This window comes from Zootoca vivipara, chromosome 7 (assembly GCF_965207765.1).
Source record: "Zootoca vivipara chromosome 7, rZooViv2.hap1.1, whole genome shotgun sequence".
Lineage (NCBI taxonomy): Eukaryota > Metazoa > Chordata > Lepidosauria > Squamata > Lacertidae > Zootoca > Zootoca vivipara.
The window spans coordinates 22,993,291-23,011,882 of record NC_142590.1 but is presented as its reverse complement, the minus strand read 5'-3'; the positions used below and the strand labels follow the sequence as shown (position 1 = coordinate 23,011,882).

The window sequence follows — 18,592 nt, the reverse complement described above, 5'->3', positions numbered from 1 at the left end:
TGAACCATGGAGCCTCTTGGGCTTGCTCATCAGAAGGTTGGCAGTTCGAATTCTCGTGACAAGGTGAGCTCTCGTTGCTTTATTCCAGCTCCTGCCAACCTAGAAGTTTGAAAGCACACCAGTGCAAGTAGATAAACAGGTACCACTGTGGCGGGAAGGTAAACGGCACTCTGTGCACTCTGGTTTCCGTCCCGGTGCACCAGAAGGGGTTTAGTCATGTTGGCCACATGACCCGGAAAGTGTCTGTAGACAAACGCTGGCTCCCTCGGCCTGAAAGCGAGATGAGGAACACACTCCATAGTTGCCTTTGACTGGACTTAACCGTCCAGGGGTTCTTTACCTTGACCTTTTAAATAGCAACTTCCTATGTTCCTATAAGTCTTGAACATCTTTATGTTCTGAGTACAGGCCTTCCCTCTTTTAAAAGCCTGCTTCTGATATTCTGTAAAAGGAAATCAATATAAATATGACTTTAAAAAAATAACATCACTGTTGTATCACCAAAACCACTGTTGCATCTGTATTCCTGTGGCTTTCAAAATATTTCTTTTAGACTTCTCTTTCCTGAAAGCTGTAGGGTTGCCAGACTCAATAGAGGACAGGACTTCTGTGCCTTTAATTGCCCTGCTCTCTTTTGAGTCTGGAAACCTTTTAATTTCCAAGCAAAGGGTCTGCTGGTTTCTCTTTAAGGTTTCCAGACTCAAAAGAGAGCAGGGCAATCAAAGGCACAGGAGTCCTGTCCTCTATTGAGTCTGGCAACCCTAGAAAGCTGTCATGTTTCAGATGTTAAGAGACGGCCCACTTCCACTTATTCAATGTTTTTGTTTTTATTTTGCAGAGGATTAAGCCCATTGGTGATGGGCTTCCCTGCCTGTGTGGCGAGGCTAGTTGAAACCTCTGCATGACAAGCTTGTGGCGTTGTTTTAATTTTCTGCATCAGCCTTCACCAACCTGGTGCTGTCTAGATTCTTTGAACTACAGTTCCCATCAAGCCAAGCCAGCAGGACTACAATGGTTGGGGCTGATGGGAGCTGTAGTCTAAAGCATTTGGATGGTGAAGGCTGTTTGACACACAGAGCTTGCTAATATTTGCAGGGAAATGTACCAACCAAGTCTTCGGTGTGCACATCTTTCTCCATTGTCCAACTGAACACCTGCTACCAATTTGAAACTCTGGGTGACAGGCCCACGCCACCATGGCTGGTGGCAACCATTTCTCTCTTGCAATGGTATAAGGTCAAAGGTTATTTCCTGGTAGCTTAACACCTGAATAAATATGTAGCAGTCTTCCCCAACTTGGGGCAGTGCAGACAACTTCTATCATCCCTGACCGTTGGCCATGCTGGCTGGGACTGATGGAAATGGACCCCCAACAACACCTTGAGGTCATCAGGTTAAAGAAAGCTGGTCCAAAACATCTGTTTTGGATTTCAGGAAGGACTTGTTCTATGTGGAAGAGAACAGTACACGGTTTTGGTTCAAATCTCGCTTTTTGTCTTGTTTTCAGAGTCACTGTTGTAGAAAAATTTAGAGTCTTTTGGGTAAAAATTCCAGGTCCTACAATCTCCCAGCCCAATGCACCAACCCTGGCAACACATGTGGTGACTGAGGTGACTGCTGGAACTTCTCTGCCTGTTTCTCATCTAACACAACCAGTAAGTAGTGCTGAGCTCATGAACGGAGCTGTTTGGATTTTAGTAAAATGTGACTTCGTCAGGGAAGATGGCAGTCTGAAAAAGAGTTGGGGCATCCAGTCACACACTCCCCTCCCACTGAGCCTAGGGTTGCCATATTTCCAAAAGTAAAAACCAGGATACATTGAAAGCTTGTTTTAGGAAGATCCCCAAAGTTGTCGAAAACGCAACACCCCCGGCGATTTCTCAGTTTACTTGCCAAAGATCCAGGACAAACCACCGCCTTCTGGAAATTCCCCCTGGACGTCACTTTCGCCTTTGAAATCCTGGTAATTTCCAGGAAATCCTGGACATATGGCAGCCCCATAAGAGCCCCTTTGACCCATGCTGAGGACAGCCCCAACTGCATTTTGCATCAGCCTTCACGGTTGACTGTTTGGTGTGTGCTGAGGAATGCATGGATTGGCTCCAAACCACCATAGCCAGATCTGGGTGGATGGTGCTAGAATGCACCGTAACTCCTCACTAGATGTGCTTCCAGGGCTATAATTTTGTTCAAACTCCATGTTCCGGCCGCCCGGTGGTGGACATGAGCCACCAGAAGGAGTGTGCAATATGACTGGGCCTTATCACATCTTGGTCACATGAATTATATATTGGCTGATAAGATTTCTTGCGTTAAGAATCTTCATAACAAATGGGGCTCAAGGTGATCTGAAGTCTTATGCCCAAGGCTCAGCATTTTCCCCTGTTCAATGCCTAATCCTTGGCTCAAACGCAAGTGCAGAAATAGGTGCCGGCCTTTACACAGATTTTCAAACAATGAAACCACACTTTTAATCCTCTTCATGAATCGATTGCATCAGTCATCTGGTTTATATTGAATCTTGTTCGCCTTTTTGGGTATAGCAGCTATAAATTAGATTTCCTTTCAGTCTTCTTGTCTCTTGTCAAGTATTAACTATCATTCCTGCCATTTCAGAAACTTAGATGGATCTTGTTGCCTCCAATACTGAACTTTAGGGTAACCTCTTTAAATGATTATTGGCTGTAGCATGGTTTTTTTTTTTTGCACTTGGCCTCCTGCAAAATGAACAGACTGTTTTCCATTCTTTCTCCTCATTAAAATCCACATGGACCTCCTTTTTAATCTTTACAGATCTTGTGTAATTATCTGGAGCAGTTTGGTATGATTCAGAAAGCCTTTAATTATACTCCAGCTAATGCAAAGTTTCGAACAATTAACATAGCTGCCTGACTAAGACAAGAGTGGGATTGTAGTTTGCACCCAAAATTACAGAGTTTGAATGATGTCAGTTTGAGGCTTGCAGCTTAATAATGGCCAGAGAAACTAAATGTAATTGCTGGGTAGAAATCTGAGGTTGTGGGAAACGGTTTCCCCTTAAAATCCTGCAACGGCGCGAGTGCATTTTCCAGAACGTCAGCCATTTCTCAAGTAGTGATCTATTAGGTAATGCAATTTGGCTTCTTGTCTCCCTTAGTTCAGTGCATCGGACTGTGGCAGCAACAAATTCTGTGTGAGAAACCCTCCCGACTGTGATCCTGGAGCCCGTGACTGCTTCTTTCTGTCTTTCAAACGAGACCATCTTGACTTGATTGTGGTGGAAATGAGTGGTCCTAGTGATGGCTATATTGCATTTGCACTGTCTCATGACCAGTGGATGGTTCGTAAACATTATTTCCCAGTCGGATCCTACTGCCAATCTGGGGGATTTGCATAGTCTTCTGGGCTTAATCCTAAAACTAGAAATAAGAATGAACCATAAAAAAGCCAGAATATACTTGAGCAAGGGAGCTGCAATTAGCTAGAAGTTCCCTTGCATGAGTATCCAGGGCAAACATGCATTTCCAACTGCATGACTGCTTGCACCAATATTGGATAAGTATGAGATGTACAAAGCACATTTTATTGATAACATACTTTATCAAATCGATTTTGTTTTGTATAGCACCCAGGGATCTGCTTGAATGAAGGGGGTTTTGACAAGAGTGGCGAATAAAGTCTTCCGACGTGCTGTTCTTTGTATTGGTGGTAGGACAGATCCTGAGAGCTCATTTTTGTATGTGCTCCCAAACTCCTAGGACAGGCATCCCCAAACGGCGGCCCTCCAGATGTTTTGGCCTACAACTCCCATGATCCCTAGCTAACAGGACCAGTGGTTGGGGAAGATGGGAATTGTAGTCCAGAACATCTGGAGGGCCAATGTTTGGGGATGCCTGTCCTAGGACCTAGGGGCTTGCATCATGTTGCTGCCAGAGTTTGCAGCCCCTTACTACCTGTGCAAGTTAAAGCGGAATTGACTCTATGGAGTTGTTAAAATAGGAACTTCAGTGAATGTGTCCTTAAATGGTGATCCAATTCTGGATAGGCTTTCATGAACACCCATTTGTCTTGGCTGTGTAGCCAGGGCCCGTGCAGACATGGAGAGCTGCCTGCCTGCCTGGAAATGCCATTTAACAATCTCTTTGACATTATTTGCAGGGTGGTGGTGATGATGCCTATCTCTGCATTAGTGACAGTCACCACGTTGACATCAAGACAGCTTCTTTAACTGGACGTGCTTATCCAGATTTTGATTCAGAGGTATTTGTGTTTTTAGATATATATATATTTATTAATATTTTATTTCTGTTTTGCAATTTAAAATACTCTTTTTACATCCTTAAGATTTTACATCCTTAAGATATCAGTGACTTCCCTTCTTCTCTTTCCATGGTTCATTTTACATATCATAAATCCCTGCATATTTTACAAAAACTATACCACTCAGTATTCCATTACTGCATCCATCAAAACTTGTTTACACTGTTGTTTACACGTATGTTCTTCTTGTTCTTTTATTCTATATGTTAAGCCTGTGAGTTGTGCATATTCTGTAAGCTTAAGTTGCCGTTCTTCTTTAGTTGAGACCTAGCTCGTTTTCCATTTTGGGGCTAACAAAACACGGGCCGCAGTAGTAGCATTCAGAAATAACCTTTTTTGACACCTGGGAATTTCAGTCTGAATTATCCCCAACAGAAAGGACTCTGGTTTTTTTGGGGAAAGTACTCTTAAACCCCCCCCCCAATTCATTATGGATAATTTCCCAGTACTCTTTTACCCTTTTACAAGTCCACCACATATGAAATAATGTTCCCTCCACCTCTTTGCATCTCCAGCACTTATCTGATTCAGACTTACACATCTTAGCAAGCCTACTCGGAGTTAAATACCAACTGTGAATCATTTTCAGGTAGTTCTCCTTCAAAGAATAACATGCTGTAAACTTCAAGTCACTTTTCCAGAGTTTTCTCCAGAGGTTAAAATCTGTATAGTGTCCTATATCTATTGCCCAGTGTGTCATTGAGGCTTTAACAAGCTTGTCTTTGGTTTCCCAAAATTTGTTCCCTGGACCCTGTTTTATTTTTAAATGCCAATTATAGGATTGAATCCGTCATGTTCCTATGGTAGACAAGTCCTACACATGTTGGCTTCTTTGGCTTTCCCCAAAGAATCCTGGGAATTGGTACATTACTCACAATTCACTGCACCCTTAACCAACTACAGTGTCCAGGATTCTTTGATAACGTTTTAAGATCGCACCTATACCAGTGTAATTAGCAGAAAAACACAGCAAAGCTTTTGGATCTTTGCCCTTTTCTGTTGTCGGGAGTTTCAGAGTTGATGTTGAAGAAAACTCTTTGCCCACATAGTTCAAAGCAAAGCATTTTATTGCCGCAAATCATCAAGACAATTCTTCACGTTACATACATGCAGTTAGGAGATTCTGGTACATTGTAACCTATACACTGCTAACAAACTAAGTACAGTTACAAGTGTTGGTCTGGTGTAGTCGAAACAAAATAATTCTCCCCCCTTCCAGTAGCACCTTAGAGACCAAATAAGTTAGTCATTAGTATGAGCTTTTGTGTGCATGCACACTTCTTCAGATACCTGAAGAAGTATCTGAAGAAGTGTGCATGCCCACGAAAGCTCATACCAACGACAAACTTAGTTGGTCTCTAAGGTTGCTACTGGAAGAATTTTGTTTGTTTGTTTGTTTAAACTAAGTACAGTAACCTCATCTTAGGAGGCTGAGGGAAAAATGGCAAAGAGACTCAAAGTGCATGCAACGCTGCTGGTTGCTTCTGGCTATATATATCAGCCAACATACACACATGCTCAAACTCACTTCTCCCTCTAGTGAGAAAGGGTGTTGGTGGTGTTGGTGGAATGAGTCATTTCAGAATCCTGCAGCTTCAAGCTTTTTCAGGAGGCCCATCACAGAAATCAGACCCAGGGGAAGGTCAACCTGAGAGACAGACCTACCGTAAGCTCAGTTAATGCAGTTAACACCAATATTTAAATTACACTAGCCTTCTCTGGGTGAAGTCATGTGCTTTAAATATATGTTGTGTACACAGCCTGAGGCACCTTTGTAGGTGGCGTGGTAGTCATGTGAAACCGGCACATGGATCCAGCTTTTATTTGTGTCTGATCTCCATTGCTTGGGAAAGAGTTCCTCTCTCTTTTTTAAAAAATATTTTTTATTAGATTTTATAAAGAGAGATACAAAGATTATTATCAAATATCTTTTCTGTCCAAACTGAAACGTTAATCTAAGTAAAATAAAAACAATGATGCAGAAGAGAAGGAAGGAAGGAAGGAAGGAAGGAAGGAAGGAAGGAAGGAAAAGAAAAGTTAAGAAATGAAGGAATTTCCAATTCTTCATCTGAATAAACGTTTTTCAGCTCACCCACTCCAATATAACGGCAAAGAGTTTCTTGCCCACAGAGCACGGGTATGGTGGATTCTGAGCTTTCAAAAATGACTCTGATCCCCATGGCTCTTGGTAGGGTGATGCTGAGAAATCACTGTGTAGGTACATCAAATTTAGCATTAGAAATACATTGGTTCTCTCAAACGCACTGTGGTTGCTTCCTAAAAGCCAGCCAGTTTGGATCAGGAACATGGGCCATAGCCGGGGGGGGGGGGGGAGGAGGCAGGGAGGGGCAGCTGCCCCCCCAATCAATTAAAATCAATACAAATACATAGCAAACCAAGGTTCTGTCACCCCTGTGACAAAAATCCTCTGCCCATGATCAGGAATGTTTGTTCTGATAAACTCGGTCGCCAATAAGCTTTTGATGGCAGCAGTAGGCATGTAAAGAAAAGAAGAAGAACCACCTATATTTATGGTCATTTGTGTAGAAATGTTAAATTGGCATTGCTTTATTTCCCCCCCAGCCTGCTCTGGATGAAATGTCATGGAGGCTGGCTGATGGCCTTATTCAGTGTTCTTTCAGAAGGAGAATTCACTTTCCTGCTCTTCAAGGGAGGTTTAATCTTGATGCAAACTACTATATATTTATGGCAGATGGGGAAGTCAGTGAAGGTAAGTTTGGAACTGAAAGAAAAGTGACAAAAATCATTCAGGTTCCTTTACTGGTTATGGACTGTGGTTAGGCAATGGAGCCCTCCTGGAGTGACTTTGATTCAAATCTGTGTGTGTGTGTGTGTGTGTGTGTGTGTGTGTGTGTGTAATTTTTATTAAGTTTTCTATTTTGCAATTTAAAATATTCATTAAACAACCTTAAAATATCAATGACTTGCCTTCTTCTCTTTCTATGGTTCAATCTGCATATCATAAAGCCCTGCATATTTTACATAAACTAAACCATTCAGTATCCCATTATTACATGCATCAAAACTTATTTACACTGTTGAATTTATCTTAATGCTGCCAACGTTTTCAAGTGTACACAATTTCCCCCCATATATACAATAAACATTTTCCAATCTTCTCTAAGCCTATGTTCTTCTTCTTATTCTCTTATTCTATATGTTAGACCTGCAAGCTGTGCATATTCCATCAGTTTGAGTTGCCATTCTTCTTTAGTTGGGACCTTGCTCGTTTTCCATTTTGGGGCTAACAAAACACGGGTCGCAGTAGTGGCGTAGATAAATAGCCTTTTTTGACACTTGGGAATTTCCATCTGAATTATCCCCAACAAAAAGTTTGTTAGTTTTTTTGGAAAAGTACTTTCAAACTTTTTTCAATTCATTATAAATTATTTCCCAATACTCTTTTAACCCTTTTACAGGTCCACCAACTTGGATTCAAATCCTTACTTTGCTGCAGAGCTCACTAGGTGATCTTGAGCCAATCCCTAACCTCTTAGCCAAACCTATTTCGCAGTCCCATACGTTTAAAGAAGGATGCAGATAATTCTCCCTACCCTTCCTTTGCCATTAACATGTCATCTATTCTTCATCTCTTGTGCAGGAGGTATGATCCATAAACACTACAGGCAGCCTCTGATCACAGATGGAAAGTTTAACGTTACAGGACCGGGAAAGGATATTGGAGGATCCCGCTCCCCGCTCCTCATCAAGATTCATGGCAAGCTAATGCTCTGTTTCATATGCAAGGATGGGCTAGGTCTCCTGTGGTCCAATGACTTGTAGCTGGGGTGGCGGGGTCTTCTTGCAGCATCTGTAAGAGGTGAACTTTCAAAGCTTTTTAGTTCTGTATGGGAAGCTAGGGGGGGGACAACGGAAAGCACTGGGTGGGACCTCTTACAGGCAACACCCTGTGTTTTCTACACAAAAACTTCTCAGAGGAAGAAGGTGTGCAAACATTTATACCATCTTTATAGGAAGCAGTGCAAGAACAGCTTCCGATATTTCAGGCTGGGGATGAAAGAAACCATAACGGCTTGAAAAGTGCTCTTTGAATGTCTGAAGCCATAAAAGTGAACATTGATTTTATTTTTAAATCGTGGCTACTTTGCAACTTATATAGCTCTTTGCAAGAACCTTTTGTGTCCTCCTTTTTCAGGTGCATTAATGTTCATTGCATGGATGACCACTGTTAGCATCGGTGTGATTGTTGCCCGATTCTTCAAGCCTGTCTGGCCTAATTCATTGCTGTTTGGAGAAGAGATCTGGTTTCAGGTGGGAGGAAAAGCCAGAAGATGGCTATTGTCTCTATTCAAGTGATGTGCTAGGAATCATAATAGTTGGAAGGGATCTCTAAGGTCCTGCAATCCAACCCTCTGTGAGATTTCCCTCAAATCCTTTTGTGTATTCCTTAAGAGCATAGGCTCCAGTTTTATTCTAAATGGATTGCTTTTCTGCCACCATGTTCCTTGTTACTAGAATTTTGCATAAGAACGAGTTTCTGTCTTCCTTTGAACTAAGCTATTTTCTTTAAAATACCTAACTTTTTATCGATAGGTCCATCGTGCCCTAATGGTGATGACAGTACTGCTTACAGGCGCATCTTTCATTCTTCCATTTTTATACCGGGGAGGCTGGAGCGATGTAAGTCACATTACATAAGCTTGATGTTTTTATTCAACAATGTAACTCCCCATGTGTGGCTATGTTAAAAATTTCGTGTTCTAACACTGTTCTTTCCCGTTACCTATAAAAGAGTCACAAAGTTCAGAACCAAGAACTAAGTTTGTTCTTGATTTGTTATATAAGACACCTGATGTGGATGACCAAGTGAAAAAATCCTGTATTTGGTGTCTGGGTTTGTGGAGTTCGTAAGCAGGACTGTTTGCAACCCGAGGTACAACTGTATTTTATAGGATGTATGTTCCTTTTTTTCTGGTGGTTGATATGGCTGTGATGGTTGAAACAACAAACAAACAAACAAACAAACAGTTTGCCAGAAGTCTTGGGGCGGCTGGGATGCTTGGATATGTATGTTTGGGAGTCATTATCCTGCCAACCTAGCAGTTCGAAAGCACGTCAAAATGCAAGTAGATAAATAGGAACCGCTACAGCGGGAAGGTAAACGGCGTTTCCATGTGCTGCTCTGGTTTGCCAGAAGTGGCTTTGTCATGCTGGCCACATGACCTGGAAGCTATACGCCGGCTCCCTTGGCCAATAATGCGAGATGAGCGCGCAACCCCAGAGTCGGTCACGACTGGACCTAATGGTCAGGGGTCCCTTTACCTTTACCTTTTATCTTGTCTGCTAATATTCATGGCTACCTTGAGAGAAGAGAAGGCTAATGAATGATGGTAGATGGACACTTCCAGCTCAATATGTGATAATTATGGAAAACAATTAACGATTCAAAAATCTGGGGACTTGTCAGTTATACCTGAAGGAGCGTCTCCACCTCCATTGCTCTGCCCGGACACTGAGGTCCAGCGCCGAGGGCCTTCTGGCGGTTCCCTCACTGCGAGAAGCCAAGTAACAGGGAACCAGGCAGAGGGCCTTCTCGGTAGTGGCACCCGCCCTGTGGAATGCCCTCCCACTAGATGTCAAAGAGAAAAACAACTACAGACTTTTAGAGGACATCTGAAGGCAGCCCTGTTTAGGGAAGCTTTTAATCTTTAAGAAATTGGTGTATTCTAATATTTCTGTTGGAAGCCACCCAGATGGGCGGGGTATAAATAAATTATTATTATTATTATTATTATTATTATTATTATTATTTATGTCTAATATGCTTTAAGTCCAATGCCCTGGGAATTGGTGGGGAAGGATGGAGCAGCGAAGCCACAACCATACTAGCAGCTCCATTGCTGGGGTGGAAGGTGTGTGTGTGTGTGTGTGTGTGTGTGTGTGTGTGTGTGTGTGTGAAGGAGGTAAATTGCAGCGCCAGCCTTCATCCACCCCTCCCCAAAACCTGGTCCAAAGAAGGTTAGGAATGCACCCTAATACAATAGCATAATTGTCTTCTGAATTTGCTTTACAATGAGAGAATTATTATGCCATCTCCTAGTAGCTTTGGGACCTTTTCTTTGTTCTGGAGTCTTTGTGCATGTGTGTGCTTGTATTTGATACTTGGTAAATAATAGCAATTCTTAAAATAAATAAAAATAAAAGTATTCTCCCCAAGTCTGGCTTTCTAAGCACGGGAAATGGTCCCTTAAGTACAGTGGAACCTTGGTTCTCAAACTTAATCTGTTCTGAAAGTCCTTTCCAAAACCAAAGCGTTCCAAAACCAAGGTGCACTTTCCCATAGAAAGTAATGCAAAATGGATTAATCTGTTTTACTATCTAACGAGGCCATAGATCCATAAAATGAAAGTAATAAACAATGTACTGCAGTAACACAATCAGTAGCTGAACTGGGTTCCACAAAGACACAAAAACAAAAAGAAAGAGCCGCAAAAACAAAAATGCAAAATAAATAGCAAAAACAGATAGACCTCAGCATAACACTCAAAATGGAAGTGTGGCACTCAAATCGGAAGCATAACATTCAAAACGGAGCACGTTTGGCTTCCGAAAAAAGTTCTCAAACCAGAACGCTTACTTCTGGGTTTGCAGTATTGGGGTTCCAAGCTGTTTGAGTACCAAGGCATTTGAGAACCAACGTACCACTATATTCAAGAACTTGCATAGCATATCCATGCAATGACTATATCCTGCTGTGAAGTGTGGTCTTTGTCAAAAAAAGCATTGTTGGAGGGTTGTTCATAACCAAACCCATCTCTTATACAGCAAGCAGGCTTCCATCCATATCTTGGCTGTATGCTGATGGCGCTGGCAATCTTCCAGCCCCTTATGGCAGGCTTCAGACCTCCACCTCAAGCGCCAAGGTATTCTTGCATGCTCAAGTTACATAAATATATTCCAATGAGAGTGACAGCAAATTATCAGCCGGGCCAAGAGTTTTAAAGGGCAATGATCCTGTGGTTAATGGGTATGGAAACCCCAGACTTGCCCCCTCTTCCAGAAATTTGCAACCCCCAAGTTTGCAGACTCCAGTTACAGCAACCCTAATGAGTGTGTGCTGATGTAATCATCCTCTCTTTCTCTTTTCACACCCCGGGCACTGATGGTGTTTGGAATCATGCATTGACTTTTCTTTTTCTTTGGGAACAGAAGAGAAATCTTCAACTGGTTACACTGGAGCACGGGCACAACTGCTAGAATATTAGCAGGTGAGTGAATAATTCATTGTAGCCTTATCTGAAATGTTGACTTTGTGTGATGGCTAGAAACAACAGGTATTAATTATGCTTTTCTTGTTAATTTGTGTGGCTTTCTACAAGTGGCAGTCCAATGCTTGCAGATCTTGCATTTTGCCAAAATTGGGAACTTCACTCTTGTATCCTGCTGACTGCCGTATTTTTCGCTCCATTGAACGCACCTAGTTTTTAGAGGAGGAAAACAAGAAAAAAAATTGCTTTCTTGAATTGTCCTATTCAGGTGCCTTTGCCCCCCCCCCCCCTTAAATATTTGAGGTAGCTTCTTTTGAAAAGGGGGAAAGCTCCATTTTTTTTAGGATCAGCTCAGAATTGTGCAGCTTTTTTTGCAAATGGGAAAAGCCCCGTTTTTTTTGGGGGGGGGGGTCAGCTCAGGGTTGTGCATCTTTTTTTGCAAAGGGGGAAAGCTCCATTTTTAAAGGATCAGCTCAAAGTTGCTGAGTTTCCTTGCAAAGGAAAAAAATCCTGTTTTTATGGGGTTCAACTCACAGTTCTGCAGCTTCTCTAGGAAAGGAAAGGGACCCATTTCTACAGTTTCCAGACAGATAATCTAATCAGCCAGTCACATGTCTCCCTCTGCAGACAACAACTGAGGCCTAGGCAAGGGGCCGGGAGGGGCCGGGAAGGGAGCTAGCTCCCTTATCTCCCTCCCCAATCTCTTGCAATCAGCTGCTGAGTGGGTTCTCTTTCCCTCTTGTTAGCCTTTAGCTCTTTCTAAAAGAAAAGAAAAGAAGAAGCACGATCTGCCTTTAGCCCCTGGGCAATTCAGCTCCAGGGACCACACATTCGCTCCATAAGACACGTAGACATTTCCTCTTACTCTTTAGGAGGAAAAAAGTGTGTCTTATGGAATGAAAAATACGGTACTTGAAATTGCTTCCGGTTTCACATGCAATATCAAATAAATGTATGTTGTTCCATGACCACAATCTGACCATCACTGGGAGCACATAGACTACAACTGCTAAACATTGTGTCTGAAGGATTAAAGCTCCTCTAGATAGCCTGTTTGTTGGGTATTCATCCCGATTTGCTTGTCCAAAGTTTACCTGGTGTTTAGACTATGTCTGGTCCTTATTGGACATTGTTCTGATTTGCTTACAATCTTCCCATTACTCATTTGTTCATCTGTCATTTGTTAATGTATTTCCCTGTCATTTCCAAACTGCAAAGAGTCAATTTTTTTAAAAAAGATGTGTTTTCATAAGTCCACAATGCTTTAAATTCACAAATATAAAATTCATTAGTCACTTGAATTACTCCTACAAAATGCTGATGTTCTAGAGCAGGGGTGGCCAACTCCCAAGAGACTGTGATCTACTCACAGAGTTAAAAACTGGCAGTGATCTATCCCCTTTTTGGGGGTTCAGGTCAAAGTTGTTGAGCTTTTTTTTAGGGAAGAGGAAGGCCCGTATTTTTAAGGGTTCAGGTAAAAGTTGTTGAACTATTTTTATGAAGGAGGAAAGCCCCGTTTTTTGAGGGTACAGGGCAAAAATGTTGAGCTTCTTTGGGGGGGGAATCAGTGATCTACCAGTGATCTACCACAGACGTCCAGTGATCCACCGATAGATCACGATCTAACTGTTGGACGTGCCTGTTCTAGAGAAACCTTAGTGTCTGTGCATTGGAAACCACAGAGGGTATGGAATCTCTTGCTTTATACAAGTGAGCAGGTAGCCTGTACTTATGTGGGACTCTGGGTTATATTTTTATACTTTTATCATTTATTTTGTTGCTAACAGCAGCAAATTGCAGTACTGCTGGTTGAAATGATTTGATCTAATCTAATTTTGCTTTCTCTCTGTTTTGTAAACCTGGCCCTGTCCTTTAGTGGTGGTAATATTCCTCGGAATGGACTTGCCAGCTCTCAACCTTCCAGATCCATGGGATACATATACGATGATGGGATTTGTAGCCTGGCATGTTGGCACCGATGTTCTCCTGGAGATACATGGCTACTGCCTCATTCACAAAGGTACTATGGCCAATACCTACTTTAGCTTGCATTGAACACAATGCAGTTGCAATGAGAGGCAGATCTCCTGGCTCATGAAAGAGATTGCTTTTCACTGTCTAAAGACCTGTTTGCATTATCCTTATCTGCTGCTCTACCCCCCCCCCCCAACCCCCAGTTCTCACAATTGCTGTGAAAGCCCCAAGTACATAATTGAGTGGAGAAATGTATCATGATATACCTGATAAAAATTTTTTTGTTGTTGTTTAGTCGTTTAGTCGTGTCTGACTCTTCGTGACCCCATGGACCATAGCACGCCAGGCACTCCTGTCTTCTACTGCCTCCCGCAGTTTGGTCAAACTCATGTTCGTAGCTTCGAGAACACTGTCCAACCATCTCGTCCTCTGTCGTCCCCTTCTCCTTGTGCCCTCCATCTTTCCCAACATCAGGGTCTTTTCCAATGATTCTTCTCTTCTCATGAAGTGGCCAAAGTATTGGAGCCTCAGCTTCAGGATCTGTCCTTCCAGTGAGCACTCAGGATTTCCTTCAGAATGGATAGGTTTGATCTTCTTGCAGTCCATGGGACTCTCAAGAGTCTCCTCCAGCACCATAATTCAAAAGCATCAATTCTTCGGCGATCAGCCTTCTTTATGGTCCAGCTCTCACTTCCATACATCACTACTGGGAAAACCATAGCTTTAACTATACAGACCTTTGTTGGCAAGGTGATGTCTCTGCTTTTTAAGATGCTGTCTAGGTTTGTCATTGCTTTTCTCCCAAGAAGCAGGCGTCTTTTAATTTCGTGACTGCTGTCACCATCTGCAGTGATCAAGGAGCCCAAGAAAGTAAAATCTCTCCCTGCCTCCATTTCTTCCCCTTCTATTTGCCAGGAGGTGATGGGACCAGTGGCCCTGATCTTGGGTTTTTTGATGTTGAGCTTCAGACCATATTTTGCGCTCTCCTCTTTCACCCTCATTAAATGGTTCTTTAATTCCTCCTCACTTTCTACTCAGGAGCAATAATGTGGCAGAAGTGGCCAGAGGGATTAATATCAAAACTAGCCCATCACACACCGCCTTTGCTTATCAGTTTGAAGAGACATGGGTTTGAAGGGCAAAGAACTGCTGATTGATTTACTTTATGGATCAGGTTCTGAGGCTGAAATGGTAAATGCTTCTGACACCAGGGGAGCCCATGGATAAGCAGGCGTTTGAGCTCTGTTTTCCTGGGACCAAATGGAAATCTCTGTCCACACTTCTCTCCCCTGCCCTCTTGTGTCTTCCATGGGACAGCCTTTCCCAGCTTGTGGCCTTCCAGCTATTGTCGGACTCCCAACTCCCATCAATTTCAGCCAGCATGGCCAATGGAGTGTCAAAGCTTCCACACACCTGCTGTAGAGCCTCTTGTACTAGAATAAGTAAAGTGTGTTCCAGAATGGAACCATGTCAAGGACAGCACCCCCACTTCTCCATCAGAATATGCTCATTTCAAACAGCGTCTTCACCTCAAATGAACGAGCGGCTCCCCCTTTATTTTGAACTGGTGGATGAAGCTCAACAGGCACAATCTAAAACAGGGCTGCTTAAGGATCTAGCATTGTGTTCACTGGATTGTGTCTGGTGGCTTTTAAGATAATCTGGTAAATGACCAGAAACATAAAGGGTAGAGTGGAGCTCTAATTTAGATCTGTGGGCGCGGCTTTAATTTCAGAATTTGCATTTTGGGGGATTATATATTTTTATCTTCTACACTGCTTTGATGGCTTCAGGCTAAATAAAAATTAACCGTGAAACTTTTATTTTGCAGTTCAAGTGTTGGAAGATGACAGGATACAGATTCTGCAGTCCATTACAACGGCAGAGGCACAGGTAAGCCTAGAATGCATGCGAGAGGATAAATATATGCATATATATTTTTTCCTGAGCATGGAGCTGCCTACTAAGAACTATACTACTTTCAGGGTGTAAGGCTAGCTCATTTGAATGCTCCTATGTGCTTTTAAGCGAAAAGCAAGCTAATGCAAAAGGTGGCTAGCCATGTGCACAAGCTTCCTTCTTCCATTCCCATCTCCTTGATGTATCCTGTGCAAAGGGTTTCTCTTTCAATGGAGAAGCGTTTGGAATGTTGTTTTCCCCCCATTTGTATCCTGTAGTGGTACATTCCAGAGCAGCCTTTCCCAACCTGTGTCCTTTCAGATGTTGCCAGACCACAATTCCCATTATTTCTGAGTAAGGAATGAAGGGGAAATAAAATTCAGTTCACATTTAAAGCTGAATCTGTCCAATTCACGCTTTCTGAAGCAGTGTGCGAACCAAAACACAGTTATCCTTTGAAATTCACACTTATCCAAAGTTTGTGACGTAGTTCCCCAACCAAACAATGTTTTACAGAAATACATAGACTGGGGGAAGTGTGTGTAAGAATGAATATGTATTTTCCTGCATATAAGATTACTTTTTAACCCAGGAAAATCTTCTCAAAAGTCGGGGGTCGTCTTATACGCCCAGTCGTCTTATACTCCGGAATATATGGCATGTTAGTGAAAATAACAAAGAAAAAGACACAATACAGTCATACGTCATGATACGTCCGCTTCATGTTGCAACTTTTCAGGTTACAGACACGCCGAACCCGGAAGTCCCGGAACAGGTTGCTTCCGGGTTTGGCGCGTCCGTAACCTGTGCGCATGCGCAGAAGCGCTAAATCGTGCTTTGCACATGTGCAGAAGTGCCACATTGTGTCACGCGCGTGCGCAGATGCGACGCTTCCTGTTGCGGCCTTTTCGTGTTGTGAACGGGCCGCTGGAACGGATCCCGTTCGCAACATGAGGTACCACTGTATTAGGGGAAATTGCTTACAAAAACGTGTAAGTTAGTCAAACCTTCATATAAAAATGTGTTTATTAGGAGAAATTCATACTAAGATTTTGATAAATTTTCATGAGGATTTTTTTTTAAAAAAAACCCCTCAAATTGCTGCCAAATGGGGACAACTGAATTTTAGAGTGGAAAAATGAGAAACCGAGGCAACTGGAAATGTTGTCTACCCCTCCTCCTGACCGTTGGCTTTGCTGGCTAGGGCTGATGGAAGTTGGCTTCTGATGGGCCAGAGTTTTCACATACCTGCCGTATATCCTCTCTACTCCTTATTTTCGCCAGGGCACCATGCTGGAGAAGGCTACTCTAGACTACACAGACCTTTTTTCTGAACTCAGCATTTTCACAAATGGTTGCATTCCCAGTGTTTCCCTTTCTCTCTTTACAGGGGCATACATTTAAAAAGACAGTGCTGTTCATCTACATTGGTGGCAATGTGGCATTTCTCATCACCTTTCTGACAGCAATTGTAAATGTATGACAGGGAAGAAGCCTTTAATACTCCAAAGAGCTTGCAATACGACTGTTGGAGACGTGTCTTGCTGACGTTCATAGCAGAAGGACGATCTGTAACGAAAACACTGCCAATTTGGGATTTAAGAAACCTCATATGAACCTGGTCCTCGTTATACAGCCCTTGCAGGGGCAGAATTAGACTTTTCTTGGCAAATACGTCGTCCCAACCTGGTCAGAACTGCCTTGGTCTCCAGCATGACTAAACGCCTCCCTTCAACATTCGTCTGTCTGGATCCTGTAGATTCATCGGTCGCTTCAAGGCTTAAGGGAGAGCTTCCATTTGGAAGGGTTGCCATTGATTTGAACTGGACTGCCTGCCATTGCACTTGATCAGCTGTCTGTCCACCCATCTAATAGGTCAACATGTTCATGTCACTCCTAGCTAGTCTCCACCTGCAACCACCACCATAATGACATAGAAGTGCCATATGCTCATGGTCTATATGCTAGAGGATGGTTAAAGGTCTACACATCCCTCTCCCCAGCCTGCCTCTAACCTGAGCATGGATGCAGATAGTCATTGTCTCAGTGTGATGAAGAATAATGGCTACCACAAAAGGCCTTTGTGGCTGGATTTCATCATCCATAGGGATTTCAGCAGTTATATTTGGAAACAATTTTGTGAGTTGAGAGGGAACGAGAATGGAAGCCAGTTAGGGGCCAGACATCATTTGGAACAACTTATTTCAGGCATCAGAGATCCCAAGGATTGTGTTTGACACAAACGTCTTGGATTTGTAGCTCTGTTGGAATGGTGTTAAGGGTGGAGGCGGGGGGGACAGCTCTGGTTGAGATCTAACTGCCCTTTCTCCTTTGAAGCAACCAGTGTTCTTGTAGATTACATCTCTCTCCTCACTCGGAGTTTCTTTAACAGGTAACTAGTAGCTGTACCAGAAAGCTCTCTACAACTGGTGCCAACATTTGTTTAAAGAATGATTGGCACATGTGTGTGTGTGTGTGTGTGTGTGTGTGAAAAAACTGTCAACCTGCAGTCTCTTGGTGAAATCCAATTATCCATTGGATGTCACTGCAAACAGCAGAGGCAGGTGGGTGATTTTTGACAATGCATCCCTTTCCTGCTCTAGATGGTGTGGGTCAAGAATAGCATGGAAGATGCTGCCGGTGGGAGGTGGAGGTGCAGAATGAGCAAAAATAATCTGTCCTCATCCATTTGCAAAGGCTGCTGCTAGATGAAAAACTCTTCCCACAGACGAAAAGGATGCAATTGGATTCCACCCTTTGTGGTTCATGTTGCCTTCCACACTGGATTGAAATAACTGGATTTCTTACTCCCTGTCCCCTTGACCCTTTCCTTGCTTTCCCTACTTGCTACACCCTGCACAAATCAATAGTTGTGCATTACATTCCAGTGCTTCATTTTTTATCCTATTATGAGAGTGTGAATTGCATAAATTAAAAGAGTTGCTTTGTGTACTCTACGTACTTTTTTCTCAATACTTATATGAAGAGGCCATCTCAGTTTGTCCAGAAGCAAGTGCCATCTACACATGGTGTCCCTGAATCACTGCCTGAAAGTTAATGAAATGGGCAATTAAAGAGAACCCCTTTCGCCATAACTATATGTATTACTTATGCATTCCAGCAGGCTAATCTGCTTGCCAAATCTCCCTCTCTCTCGTTGTCTTTGACCC

At 42.8% G+C, this 18,592-nt stretch overlaps 1 protein-coding gene across 2 annotated transcripts in view; it reads left to right on the top strand.

Moving 5' to 3' along the window:
* Positions 1-18,374, top strand: part of FRRS1 (ferric chelate reductase 1) — a 31,171-nt gene extending 12,797 nt beyond the window's left edge. For both annotated transcript variants that reach the window (XM_035123866.3, XM_088673798.1), the window contains exons 5-16: positions 1,508-1,655; positions 3,137-3,319; positions 4,138-4,239; positions 6,883-7,030; positions 7,922-8,038; positions 8,477-8,592; positions 8,875-8,961; positions 11,107-11,204; positions 11,491-11,549; positions 13,426-13,569; positions 15,355-15,416; positions 16,813-18,374. In XM_035123866.3, coding sequence (XP_034979757.3) covers positions 1,508-1,655; positions 3,137-3,319; positions 4,138-4,239; positions 6,883-7,030; positions 7,922-8,038; positions 8,477-8,592; positions 8,875-8,961; positions 11,107-11,204; positions 11,491-11,549; positions 13,426-13,569; positions 15,355-15,416; positions 16,813-16,905 — 1,357 coding nt within the window. In that variant the 3' untranslated portion in view covers positions 16,906-18,374. The remainder of the gene's footprint in view (positions 1-1,507; positions 1,656-3,136; positions 3,320-4,137; positions 4,240-6,882; positions 7,031-7,921; positions 8,039-8,476; positions 8,593-8,874; positions 8,962-11,106; positions 11,205-11,490; positions 11,550-13,425; positions 13,570-15,354; positions 15,417-16,812) is intronic.
* Positions 18,375-18,592: the final 218 nt, after the last annotated feature.